This window comes from Rhinoderma darwinii, chromosome 5 (genome assembly GCF_050947455.1).
Source record: "Rhinoderma darwinii isolate aRhiDar2 chromosome 5, aRhiDar2.hap1, whole genome shotgun sequence".
Lineage (NCBI taxonomy): Eukaryota > Metazoa > Chordata > Amphibia > Anura > Rhinodermatidae > Rhinoderma > Rhinoderma darwinii.
Window position 1 is genome coordinate 119204277 of NC_134691.1, and position 14735 is coordinate 119219011.

At 40.9% G+C, this 14735-nt stretch overlaps 1 protein-coding gene across 3 annotated transcripts in view; it reads left to right on the forward strand.

Moving 5' to 3' along the window:
• Positions 1–13382, forward strand: part of LDLRAD4 (low density lipoprotein receptor class A domain containing 4) — a 376907-nt gene extending 363525 nt beyond the window's left edge. For all 3 annotated transcript variants that reach the window (XM_075826462.1, XM_075826464.1, XM_075826463.1), the window contains 2 exons: positions 5485–5538; positions 12779–13382. In XM_075826462.1, coding sequence (XP_075682577.1) covers positions 5485–5538; positions 12779–13321 — 597 coding nt within the window. In that variant the 3' untranslated portion in view covers positions 13322–13382. The remainder of the gene's footprint in view (positions 1–5484; positions 5539–12778) is intronic.
• Positions 13383–14735: the final 1353 nt, after the last annotated feature.

The following is a 14735-nucleotide window of genomic DNA, read 5'->3' on the forward strand; positions in this document are numbered from 1 at the left end:
TGGTGCGTTTTTTTCGCCTGGAATTCCCTGCGGCGCACAGGGTTTATACGATACGTGCTTTTACGCAGCGTATCCGCCCCGTGTGAACTCCGCTTATGTGTGAAAACGTAGCTGCCCACTTTATAACTTGTCACGTCCTCCATAGCAGCAATACTTGTAACCACATTTCTTCTGCAGAATACTAGCCCACCCCTCCTTACAGAATTTAGGCCCCTTGTGTCAGTTTTTATGCATAAGCTGCTAGTCTCAGACTTTGCCACTGCTTCTCTTTTGTGTTCAAGACAAAACTTTCACTAGGCCAATTCATAACTTTCATTTTGGTTCTCCTCAGTCATTCAAATGTAGACTTGCTTTTGTGTTTTGGATCAATGTCTTGCTGCATAACCTAGGTACCTTCAATTTCAGCTTCTGCAGGCAGACAAGGCCTTAAGAAGTTTTGGATGCATTATATTTTTTTAGCCGAAACTTGGATTGCATCCCCCAAAAAAAAAGTACGTCTTTCGTTGCTTTAGGCTAAAAAAAATACAAATTGAGAAAATAATGTACCAAAACAATGTGAGCAAGGCCTGAGATTTTCCTAGTGCAATGCAGAATACATGGTCTCCTCAGCAATGGCTGTTGTTTGAGACCTGAGACAGCACAACGTCTTCAGACTCCGCCACCACCATGTTTGACAGCTGATATGATCTTCTCACTGTGGAATGCTGTATTTGCTTTACACCAGACATAATGAGATCTGTCTTGTCCACAGAGTGCCAGTTTTGTCTCATCTGTCCAGAGAACAATATCCTAAATAATTCTAGTGTTACTGTAACCCTTTAGTAACTGTGGTTTCCACCTTGCTTTTCTTCCAGGAATCCTATTTTTTCCGAGCCTCTTAAAGGGTTATTGCCATCTTCATAAATGTAGCTATTAAGCTCAACCTGTTAAAGTTATTAATATTTGCAAATACCTTTCTTTATCCAAACAATGTAGTTGATATACGTGCTCCATATCGCTGTCAGTCCCTCTTTGTTTATTGCTTGTTGTCTAGGGATCTGGACACCACTGTTTTCCGATAGCGGTGGCCGCGCATGCACAATGTTATCCTCTCCGTCCTTAGGAGAGGAAGTCGTTGTAATCGTAAATGCGCATTAGATGCCGACCCGGCCACTGCTCATGTGAATATATCATTGGTCGGCTCCAGGTATTCGAGTTATTACAGGGGGGGGGGGGAGTGTTACTGCGAGGGGGGGATTGGCTTTCTGCAAGGGGGGATGTGGGTTACAGAGAGAGGTGGCGGGGTTTGCAGTGAGGAGTAGGTGCCTTGAAAGTAAAGGTGTTAGTACATAAAACGATCTAGGGAATTGGGGGAGTTAGTCTCAACCACGCTTACCATGCCTAGTTGAGACGATCGTTCTCCCGATGTTACTAGAACTAGATTATCTATCGAAGTCGGGAGCGCACACAGTGCAGAGCGGCTTGATTTACATCGAGCCGCTCACGCCCCCTTTTGGAAAAGATAACCAGCAATAGCGGAGTTATCAAGTTGTTAGAAAAAAAAAAGGTAGTTAGGGAAGGAATTGTTTTTTTTTTAAGAATGGATTTATAATTACATTTGTGATTAGGATACATTATTAAAAAATAAGAAAGACTCTACTCAGGAATAACCCTTTAATATGAGCTCTGACACGGACTTAAGCCAAGACTTGAGAGATCTGTAGTTTTTTGGATGCAGTGGATGAGTTAAAACTGTGCCCTTTAAAGAGGCTCTGTCACCACATTATAAGTGCCCTATCTCATACATAAGGAGATCGGCGCTATAATGTAGGTGACAGTAATGCTTTTTATTTAATAAAACGATCTGTTTTCACAACTTTATTAGCGATTTTAGATTTATGCTAATGAGTTGCTTAATGCCCAAATGGGCGTATTCTTACTTTAGACCAAGTGGGCGTTGTACAGAGGAGTGTATGACGCTGACCAATCAGTGACCAATCAGCATCCTGCACTCCTCTCCATTCATTTAGGCAGTGCATAGGGATCCTTTTAGATCGCTATGTGCTGTCTTATACTAACACATTAACAATACTGAGGTGTTTAGACAGTGAATAGACATTCCACGAGATGTCTATTCACAATCTCTGCACTTCGTTACTCTGACTGGTAGTTACAGTAGAGGAAGCGTAATCTCGTGACTACCCAAATCTGTGGTTCAGGGGGGTGCTGTATAACACTATTTAAGAAGCACTATACAGGACACCAGTCAACCACAGAAAAATGAGTCGTATACAGCCCCCCCCCCCCACCCTCAACCAAAGAAACGAATTAGCATAAATCTAAAATTGCTCATAACTTGCTCAAAAATTAACGTTTTTCAAAATAAAAACCACTGTTATCTACATTACAGCGCCAATCACATTATATAGGAGATAGGGCACTTATAATCTGGTGACAGTGCTGTTAACCTCTTAACGCCGAAGTACGGATATATCCGTCCTCAGCAGGTGCTAGTTCGCGCAGGAGGACGGATATATCCGTCCTGTGATGGCGCGGGTACTGCCACTATACCCGCGCGATCAGCGGTAGGAGCACGGCTGTTATACACAGCCTGGCTCCTGCTGCAACTGCCGGAATCGAAGCGCGCTCCGATTCCGGCAGTTTAACCCATTAAATGCCGCTGTCAATAGTGACAGCGACATCTAATGTGTTTGACAGAGGGAGGGAGCTCCCTCTGTCACCCCATCGGCGCCCCCGCAAACAAATCGCGGGTCGCCGTCGGGTTTCCATGGCAGCGGGGGGTCTAACAAAGACCACCAGGTCTGTCTTCAGCATCTGCCTGTTAGGCGATGCCGGAGGCATGACCTAACAGGTTGCGTGTCAGTTTTACACTGACAGGCAATAATGCTTTGGTATACTAAGTATACCAAAGCATTATATATGCGATCAGCAGATCGCATAGTGAAGTCCCCTGGTGGGACTAAAAAAAAAAATGTCAGTCAGTTAAATAAAGTTGGTGAAAAAAAATAAATAAATAATTACAGTGAAAATCAAATAAAACGACTTTTTTTGCCCAAAAAGTGGTTTTATTTAGTAAAAGTGTCAAAACAAATCACACATACACATATATTGTATCCCCGCGATCGTAACGACTTGAACAATAAAATGAACACATTAATTAAACCGCCGGATGAACGGCGTCCAAAAAAACGCAAAAAACAACGGCAAAATTCTCTCTTTTCTCCCATTCCCCCCATAAAAAAATAAATACAAATTAATCTATAAATCCTATGTACCCCAAAATAGTACTAATGAAAACTACACATTGGCCTGCAAAAATCAAGCTCACATACGACCACATCGACGGAAAAATAAAAACGTTACGGCTCTTGGAATGCGGCGATGCAAAAACAAGTAATTTTTTTCTAAAAGGCTTTTTATTGTGCAAACGAAGGAAAAACATATAAAACCTTTACAAATTTGGTATCCCCGTAATCGTGCCGACCCATAGAATAAAGTTAACATGTTATTTACGCTGTATAGTAAACGGCGTAAATTTGTAACGTGAAAATCAATGCTGGAATAGCTGCTTATTTTCAATTCTCTCCTAAAATAAAGTTAATAAAAGTTAATCGATATATTATAAGCATCTAAAAATGGTACAATAACAAAAGACAACTCGTCCCGCAAAAAACAAGCCCTTATACGGCTTTATAGACGGAATACAAAAACAGTTACGACTCTTGGAATGCGACCGTGAAAAAACAAAAAATATTCCTTGGTCATTAACGTGCAAAATGGCCCGGTCATTAAGGGGTTAAAGGAGCAGAACAACGATCATACCGGAAGCTGGGGGTCCATTGCATGACCGAAGCAAATGGCGCCCGATGGAACCCTTTGACTTTAATGGTTTTCGTCTGGTCTCCTTCACGGTTTCCGTCATTTTGACGGACATATCAGCGCAGCATGCTGTCTTATTTTGTCTGGCAAAATTGGAATCTGTGACGGAAGCCCCTAATAGAGCCTCCGACGCAGATGTGTACTGCCTAATCTGTGGTTCTAGGGACACTGTATAGTACTAGCTGATCTGTGGTTATGGGGGTTTCTGTGGGTGACTGGTGTCCTGTATAGTGCTTCTTAAATAGTGTTATACTGCTCCCCCTTGAGCCACAGATTTGCGTAGTCCAAATAAAGTGGATGTCTGGGGGAGATGGAGGTAGCGCATGTTACATACACAAATAATAATCGGCCTTACTTTTTCAATAAAAGTTGTATCATCTTCTCCTGTTTAAGACACGGACACTGAGTGATCAATTGGATGCCAAATAATTTTTTGACAAATTGCTTTATAACCATATTGTGGTAGTCAAATGTCTTCCAATTTCACAGTTAAATGTCTGTCTATGAGATATATATATAGGTTTATAATTACCTAAATTAGGTCGTTTATAACATCACGTATGCCTATGAATTGCCACAAATTATATACTTGTCCATGGCAAAAAATACTCCACAAAAAATTTATTAAGACTGCACCACGAGCTGGAGAAAGATGCAACAAATGTATTAAGAGGTGCGTGCTTTTTTGATACATTTTTTATCTTTGTCCACGCCTCTTTATCTGAACTCCACCTGTTTTTTTGTAATGCTGTGAAAGCGGGGAAAAGACTTAAAAGTTGCAATTATTGCAACTTTTGGCCCGTTTGCGACATTTCTATAAACCTTGTTAACTGTAGTGCGTCCTCTGGTTCTTTATATTCTTTAATATCATGCAGACTATATCCAGTCATGGCGCACATCAGAAAACTGATCCTGGTATCTGCTCATCATGTGTTCATTAATGTTTATGAGAAAATATGAATGAATTTACAGCACATTATATGTACATGAATGCCCTCTAATCCATTATTTGCTTGTTTGTTGGCACATACATGTTAAGCTATTTTCATTTCAGATTACGTATAATGGACTTGAGATCGCTTTGCATCCTGGAATTGACTGTTTTAAACCTTTTTATGAACGGTGTTTAATAGTGAAAATCTATATAACAGTGGTGCCCTCTACTGGTGGCTTGTATTGTCTACATGTATTGATTACATTATGTAATACTCATGAGATCCAAAATGTTTGGCAGTCATTTATGCATCAAGTGCTGTAGACTAAACCTGTTCGAGTCACTCACTCGTGTGCCAGACTCCTACTCTTCCAGATCAAGGAGCTAAGAAACTGCAAGGGGGGGATGGGGGTCTTGGCTATCAGTGTTTATGGGAAGCTGTCTCAAGGACACAACTGTAGTATATAAACTATTGCGTGCTAGCCAATGATCAACATGTTGATGGCTGTAAGCACATGGCTACAGGCAGTAAATGCAAGCTCTTTATTATGTTTTTTACTATAACTGCAGCATTCTCACTTTTTGGTTTCTGCAACATAAAGATTGTACTCTTGATTATATGCATAAAGGTGTTGCTATTTCATACTGATTTTTCCCATTTTATCTCATAGGAAAGGTGTCTGTGGCCTTCAGATAGCTTAGTGTCAAGACAAGGCGCGTCAGAGGTATGATATTGTATTTTCATTCAATTAAATATAGGTTTGATGTACAATATAATGATATATACATATACAATTTAGTACTACAACTAGAGATGAGCGAATCGATTCTACACAAATCAAACTAGTTACAAATTTCCCAAAGTTTCAGATATTAGCGAATGAAAAACTTTTGGAATTCATCCTGCGTGAATGACTCAGAATGGTGGCCGCCGTTTTACAGATCAGAAGACTACAAGAAAACAGAGTAGAAGAATCACATGACTTTGATGCCTTGCAGGCAGCCTTCTTTCTAGCACAGCCAATCATGAGGGGTACAGGTGTGAGTCACTGACAGCTCAATGGATGATTCATATGAGTCTTCGCCACTTTAAACAGCCCAAACAGGAAACACTGCTACTTTGCGGGGATACAGATATGAGAGAGGACGTCAGACAGAGTGAGATATAGTGAAAGTCGGAATACAGATAGTAGAGAATATATAGTTAGATTTAGCCATTGATGTGAGTGCTGCTGCCGCTATATAATGTTTCTGTTTTTAATAACACCAAACCTATTGCTTCGCCCTAAAAAGGGATAATTTTTTGACTGCTTGTTAAAAAAGCCATTGCTTCTTCCAATACCATAGCGTGTGTATAAACACTGGCAGTTATGGTCTCCCAAGTAAGGTTACTTTGTGACCTTTTTTTCTCATTTTAAAACACTGCATGGTCAGATTTTGTATGCTTTTTTTTTGTATAACAGGCTGTTTTTTACCACCGGCTACCATCTGTTTACCATCTGTTTACCTATAGCCATATATATTGCTGTCACTTTGACATTATTAATGCTGTCTTGGCGTTGAAAGGGATTGGATACAGTCCTAGAAGACCTCAGAGTGTCATACACGACTTTTTAGACCAAAACAGACTTTTCAGACCAAAACACAACCTGAAATAGAAAGATAATGCAATGTGCGCTCATAAAAAGAGCTGCTGATGTTTCAGAACATGATCAGAAGTCTAGATGTATGAGATATCGGTGGTATTCGTGTTGGGTGAAAGTTCTACGATCCTGCAGCTGTTACATTTACTTGCACATGTTAGGGTTTATTCACACTGCATCTGCAGTGTGTTCAGCATATGTCCTAGAAAAGAAACCCACATGAATCCATTGGGCCCAATTGAAGAGTGTCTTTTTGGCATACGTCGTGTAGGTTTGCTTCAGGATGTCTTTTTTTTTTTTTTTTCCTATTGTATGGAATACCGTAGTTGACTACGCTATTAAAAAAAAAAAAAAAGAAAAGAGAAGGTTCCAGGAAAAACATATACCATTTGGTCTACTTTTTTTTAAATTATGTAATGGGACCCCTTCCATTGGAGGTCTACATTGGAAAATACTCTGACGTATACCTCAGATAGGGGGCACAAATGCAGTGTGAATAGAGCCTTAGCGTTTCACAACGATGTGGCAGTTGCTTATTGAATAGGAAGTAAATCCTTTGGCTGGACAGACTCTGAGGTAGCCGTGTGCTCATTCCCTCTACAGATTTTCCGCTTCCAATCTTTGAATTAAAGAGGCTCTGTCACCAGATTTTGCAAGCCCTATCTGCTATTGCAGCAGATAGGCGCTGCAATGTAGATTACAGTAACGTTTTTATTTTTAAAAAACGAGCATTTTTGGCCAAGTTATGACCATTTTCGTATTTATGCAAATGAGGCTTGCAAAAGTACAACTGGGCGTGTACATTCCCGACATTTGACGTACATGTACGTCATGGAAAGCATTGACTTCCCGCAAAATGCCGTACATGTACGTCAAACGTTTGGCACCGGCTCAGAAGCTGAGTCGGTGCCATCATCGTCGGATCTCAGCTGTATCTTACAGCTGACATCCGACTGTAACGGCGGGGACCGAAATTATCTTCGATCCCCGCCATTAACCCCTTAAGTGTAGCGCTCAAACGCGATCGCTGCACTTAAGGTGTTTGCAGCTCATCGGAGCCCCAGCAATTAAATTGCCGGGGTTCCGGTGGCTGCAATGGCAACCGGAGGCCTAATACTGGCCTCCCGGTCTGCCTAGCACCGAAGCCGGTCAAGATCCGCCCGGCGGCGGAGCCTGATCGGCTTCCGTAGCTGCCGGCAAGATGGCGCCGGGTCAGGAGCTGATCCGGCGTCATCAGCGGTGGAAGTCAGCTGTACTGTACAGCTGACATCCACCTGTAACGGCAGGAACCGGAGCTAGCTCCGATCCCTGCCATTAACCCCTTCGATGCAGCAATCGAAAGCGATTGCTGCATCGTAGTGGTTACTAGCAGATCGCCAGCCCTGACAGGCAATCGGGACTGGCGACTGCTGTTATGGCAACAGGAGACACAATGGTCTCCTGCTCTGCCATTACGGAAGCCGATTTAGGCCCCGCCGGGAGGCGAAGCCTAAACGGCTTGCTGTCAGTGAATGACTGACAGATCTAATACATTGCACTACATAGGTAGTGCAATGTATTAGAAAAAAAAAAATCTGACCGTTGGACCTTCAAGTCCCCTAGTGGGACTTGAGAAAAAGTGTAAAAAAAGTATAAAAAAGTGTAAAAAAAAGTGCAAAAAATAAAAGTTTGAAAACAATAAAAGTTTCAAGTAATCAAATAAAACACAATCCCCCTTTTACTCTTATCAAGTCCTTTATTACTGAAAAATAATAATAAACCATATGTATTTGGTATCGCCACGACCGTAACGACCGGAGGTATCAAAATATTATATTATTTATTGCAAGCGGTGAACAGCGTAAAAAAAAAACGTAAAAAACGTTACCAGAGTTTCTGTTTTTTGGTCACTTTGCCCTACAAATATTACAATAAAAAGTGATCAAAAAGTCGCATGTATCCAAAAATGGTACCTATAAAAACTATAGCTCGTCCCGCAAAAAACAAGCCCTCATACACGTCCGTCGACAAAAAAATTAAAAAGTTATGGTTCTCACAACTTGGCGACAGAAAAAATACATTCTTTTTACAAAAGTAATTTTATTGTGCAAAAAGTTGTAAAACATAAAAAAGTGCTATAAATTAGGTATCGCCGGAATCGTACTGACCCGCAGAATAAAGTTAACATGTAGTTTATAATGCGTGGTGAACGCTGTATAAAAAAAACAAAAAAAGCTGTGCCAGAATTGCGTTTTTTTGTTTACCTAGCATCCCAAAAAATAGGATAAAAGGTGATCAAAAAGTCGCATGTACCCCAAAATGGTACCAATAATAACTACAGCTCGTCCCGCAACAAACCAGCCCTCATACCGCTACGTCTATGAAAAATTAAATTAGTTATGGCTCCAATAAGTCAGGAAATAAAAAAATATGCAGTTGTGCCCGAGGGGAACATTTCTTCAGTTTCAAGAGGCGATTTATCAAGGACCTAAAATTAGGGAACCAGGAAGGGGAGAGCCCAAACATATCCGCTGGAAGCGAGGGTGCCCGTATTATACCAGGATAATACTTTCCCAGCAAAATTCCCCAAACTACAAAGGCGCAGAGTGTGGACCAAAAGGGGGATAAGAAATGACACCATTTATCAGTGCGACACCGGCCTGTGCAGAAAGGATTGCTTCACAGCGTAACACACATCTATGGATTATTTTTATTTTTTTATACCACCCTTATATACTCCGCCCCGCTTACATGTACCCCCACATTATAAAACGCCAGCAATACTCAAACAAATATAGTACCAAGCAAAATCCGCTCTCCAAAAGCCAAATGGTGCTCCTTCGGCCCTGAACCCTGCAGCGTCCCCAAACAGCAGTTTCCTTCAACATATATGGCATCGTCATACCCGGGAGAACCCTTTTAACAATTTTTGGGGTGTGTGTCTCCAGCGTCATAAGCTGGGCATGACATATTTGCCACTGAATGGCATATCTAGGGAAAAAAATCCCATTTTTACTCTGCAACATTGAGCGCACACTAATTTCTACAAAACACCTGCAGGGTTAAAATGCTTACTACACCCCTTGGTAAATGCATTGAGGGGTGTAGTTTCCAAAATGGGGTCACTTCTGGGGGGTTTCCACTGTTTTGGGCCCACAGGTGCCCAGAAACCAATCCAGCAACATCTGCACTCCAAATGGCGGTCCTTCCCATCTGAGCCCTGCGGTTTGCCCAAACAGCAGTTTATGACCACATATGGGGTATTGCCGTACTCGGGAGAAATTGCTTTACAAATGTTGGGTTCTTTTTTTCCTTTATTTGTTGAGAAAATGAAAAAATTTGCGCTAAAGCTACGTCTTATTGAAGAAAAAGGACTGTTTTTATTTTCACTGCCTAATTCTAATAAATTCTATGAAACATCTGTGGGGTCAAAATGCTCACTACACCCCTAGATGCATTCCTCAAGAGGTGTAGTTTCCTAAATGGAGTCCCTTTTTGGGCGTTTTCATTGTTTTGTCCCCTCAGGGGCTTTGCAAATGTGACCTGGCCTCCGCAAATCATTCCTGCTAAATGTGATCTCAAATAGCCAAATAGTGCTCTTTCCCTTCTAAGCCCTGCCGTGTGTCTAAACAGCCGTTTATTACCACATGTGGGGTATTGTTTTACTCGGGAGAAATTGCTTTACAAATTTTACGGTGCTTTTTCTCCTTTAGTCCTTCTGGAAATGAGAAAAAATTAGCTAAACCTACATTTTCTTTGAAAAAATGTAGATTATTATTTTCAGGGCCTACTTCCAATAATTTCTGCAAAAAAACTGTGGTGTCAAATCGCTCACTATACCCCTAGATAATTTCCTCAATGGGTGTAGTTTCCAAAATGGGGTCACTTGTGGGGGGTTTCCACTGTTTTATCCCCTCAGGGGCTTTGTAAATGTGACGTGGCCTCCGCAAACCATTCCTGCTAAATTTGAGTTCCAAAAGCCAAATGGCGCTCTTTCCCTTCTCAGCCTCGCCGTGTGTCCAAACAGCCGTTTATTACCACATGTGGGGTATTGTTTTACTCGGGAGAAATTTCTTTACAAATTTTATGGTGCTTTTTCTCCTTTAGTCCTTGTGGAAATGAAAAAAAATTAGCTAAACCTACATTTTATTTGAAAAAATGTAGATTTTCATTTTCACAGCCTACTTGCAAAAATTATTGCAAAAAACCTGTGGGGTCAAAATGCTCACTATACCCCTAGATAATTTCCTCAAGGGGTATAGTTTCCAAAATGGGGTCACTTGTTTGGGGTTTCCACTGTTTTGTCACCTCAGGGGCTTTGTAAATGTGACATGGCCTCCGCAAACCATTCCTGCTAAATGTGAACTCCAAAAGCCAAATAGCGCTCTTTCCCTTCTCAGCCACGCCGTGTCTCCAAACAACCGTTTATTACCACATGTGAGGTATTGTTTTACTCGGGAGAAATTGCTTTACAAATGTTGCAGTGCTTTTTCTCCTTTAGTCCTTGTGGAAATGAGAAAAAAAAATCGCTAAACCTACATTTTCTTTGAAGAAATGTTGATTTTAATTTTCACGGCCTACTTCCAATAATTTCTGTAAAAAACCTGTGCGGTCAAAATGCTCACTACACCCCTAGATAATTTCCTTGAGGTGTCTAGTTTCCCAGATGGGGTCACTTTTGGTTGATTTTGACTGTTTTGGCACCGCAAGAGCCCTTCAAACCTGACATGGTGCCTAAAATATATTCTAACAAAAATAAGGCCCCAAAATCCACTAGGTGCTCCTTTGCTTCTGAGGCCGGTGCTTCAGTCCAGTATGACGCTACGGCCACATGTGGGATATTAACTAAAACTAAAGAAACTGGGCAACAAATATTGAGTTGCATTTCTCTGGTAAAACCTTCTGTTTTATAAAAAAAATTGTATTAAAAATGTATTTCTGCAGAAAAATATGAAATTTGTAAATTTCACCTCTACTTTGCTTTAATTCCTGTGAAATGTGTAAAGGGTTAAGACATTTTCTAAATGCTGTTTTGAATACTTTGAGGGGTGAAGTTTTTAAAATGGGGTGACTTTTTGGGGGTTTCTAATATATAAGGCCCTCAAAACCACTTCACAACTGAACTGGCCCCTGTAAAAATAGCCTTTTGAAATTTTCCTGAAAATGTGAGAAATTGCTGCTAAAGTTCTAAGCCCTGTGAGGTCATAGAAAAATAAAAGGATGTTCAAAAAACGATGCCAATCTAAAGTAGACATATGGGTGATGTTAATTAGCAACAATTTTGTGTGGTATAACTGCCTGTCTTACAAGCAGATACATTTAAATTGAGAAAAATGCTAATTTTTGCAATTTTTCGCTAATTTTTGGTGTTTTTCACAATTAAATACTGAACATATCGAGCAAATTTTGCCAGTAACATAAAGTCCAATGTGTCACGAGAAAACAATCTCAGAATCGCTTGGATAGGTGAAAGCATTCCGGAGTTATTACCACATAAAGTGACACATGTCAGATTTGAAAAATGAGGCTCTGTCAGGAAGGTCAAAAGTGGCTAAAGAGGGAAGGGGATAAAAGTAAAAGTACAACTGGGCGTGTTGAAAAGTAAAAGTACAACTGGGCGTGTATTATGTGCGTACATCGGGGCGTGTTTACTACTTTTACTAGCTGGGCGTTGTGTATAGAAGTATCATCCACTTCTCTTCACAACGCCCAGCTTCTGGCAGTGCAGACACAGCCGTGTTCTCCAGAGATCACGCTGTGACGTCACTCACAGGTCCTGCATCGTGTCGGCACCAGAGGCTACAGATGATTCTGCAGCAGCATCGGCGTTTGCAGGTAAGTCGATGTAGCTACTTACCTGCAAACGCTGATGCTGCTGCAGAATCAACTGTAGCCTCTGGTGCCGACACGATGCAGGACCTGTGAGTGACGTCACAGATCTGCACTGCCAGAAGCTGGGCGTTCTGAAGAGAAGTGGATGATACTTCTCATCAGAAAGCCCAGCTAGTAAAAGTAGTAAACACGCCCCGATGTACGCCCATAATACACGCCCAGTTGTACTTTTACTTTTCAACACGCCCAGTTGTACTTTTGCAAGCCTCATTTGCATAAATACGAAAATGGTCATAACTTGGCCAAAAATGCTCGTTTTTTAAAAATAAAAACGTTACTGTAATCTACATTGCAGCGCCGATCTGCTGCAATAGCAGATAGGGGTTGCAAAATCTGGTGACAGAGCCTCTTTAAGACAGACAATGTGTGTCAACAACTAACTGCGGAATTTCCTGAAATTCTTTATAAATAAGTGACTGTTCTTTTTTAAGATAATTCTTTTTTCTCCTAGATCATGTATGCACCGAGGTCGAGAGACAGATTCACAACTCCTTCCTTTATGCAGAGAGATCGTTTCAGCCGCTTCCAGCCAACATATCCTTACATTCAGCATGAGATTGACCTTCCACCGACTATTTCCCTTTCTGATGGCGAGGAGCCTCCTCCCTACCAAGGTCCATGCACTCTGCAATTGCGGGACCCAGAGCAACAGATGGAACTTAACAGAGAATCTGTCAGGGCACCTCCAAACAGGACCATTTTTGATAGTGATTTAATAGATATATCTACGTACAATGGGGGCCCGTGTCCACCTAGCAGCAATTCTGGCATAAGTGCAACCAACTATAGCAGCAGTGGCAGAATGGAAGGGCCACCGCCGACTTACAGTGAAGTTATGGGACATTACCCGGGCTCCTCTTATTTCCAACACCAGCAAAATAACTCTTCTACCCCGCCTCAGACACGTAGTAGACTTCAGTTTCAGCAGAACGATCCAGAGAGCACAATAATCCCTGTCAACGGAAAAGATAGGCAGCCGGGAAACCTTGTCTGAATCTCCTTCTACCCGTTCACAACCTGAAGTGATGGAAGTAAACGTGACAGCGACCGAGTGACTTCCTGAGTGCTGTTGTTTTTTCAAGTGGTACACTTAAATGAAGCCAAATGCACATATTTATTGTATGCGGATTCTGATACCAGTCAGAGGAAGGCATGCAATTGGATAGAATTATACACACTTTCATTCTAGTTTACTCATTCATTTGTTTCAGGAAACGTCTTTTTATGTTATCATATTTCAGTTTATTTAAACTTTACAAAAATGTGGCACAGGACTCCATGTTTGCAGAGCCTCTTTTATATACTGACATTAGCAGCAGTCACATAGAACAAGTTTTTTGTTATTTTTTTTTTTTTTTGTAATGCTAAGGATTTTAGGCAGACGGCCAGTGTTTGATAGTGATGTTTATGTAAAACCATAACCCTTTTGTGTGTGCCAACGTATACATTGAATTGACTGAATGTGATGAATGCTGTTTGGTTGTTTTTTTTAAAGAGGAAAAGTTGCACTAACATATTATTCAGAATATTCTTTATGAGGGAAACATGTTGTGTCCTTTTTAATTGTCATACAGTATTTTTAACTGTGAGGATAAATAAATTGAGATGCCCAGCAACAAAGAAACCATCCAGGGTTTCATACTCACTAGTTTGCTAGACGCACAGTTCTTCTCTAGTAAACCAGGAATGGCAACTTTGGGCTGTTCTGCTGCCACTGAGACATGTCTTGCCGCACAGTGATGTGGAGTTGTATTTGATAACCATAGAAAGTACAGAAAGTTGTCCATTTATCCGAAGCTTAACACTGTCTCTAGTATCAATGTGCTGATCTTTTGGTTGTGACATTTCTGCGTTTTACCATTTATAATGAGGTTTACTCATGAATGCTACTAGTGACACTGTTCGAAATTGATATCGCTGTATATTGTTTTGTTTAAAAAGGGATATAGTGTTCATTTTTGGAACCAGTAGACTAATGCAGAAGTCATGAACTATGTACTTAGGGCTGATCTGAATAGCTGTTGTGTTTATACTCTTGTTGAATTGAAGAAGTCCCAAAAGTAGCCAAGTAATTGAAGGAAGATTTATGTTATAGGTGGGATTTGTACCTAAGTTTTTAACAAATGAATTCTTCGCTTTATTATGAGCAACTTTAATTTTGTAAATGTCTGTTTTCAGCAAGGCTTTGGTAATTGACGACTCCCCAGCTATTCTGGAACAGAGAGCTTTGCTTGGCCATACTCTGTGAGGAAGGACGTTCAATGCCTGGTCATTGGTACAGACTGCGAAAACCACAAAATAGGCAGAATAACTCCTGGAAGAGTACATGGTAAAACAAGACCGATACACACTGACAAGACAGACTTACACATATTCAAAATAGCCCCTTCATGTAGAAAAGATCCATA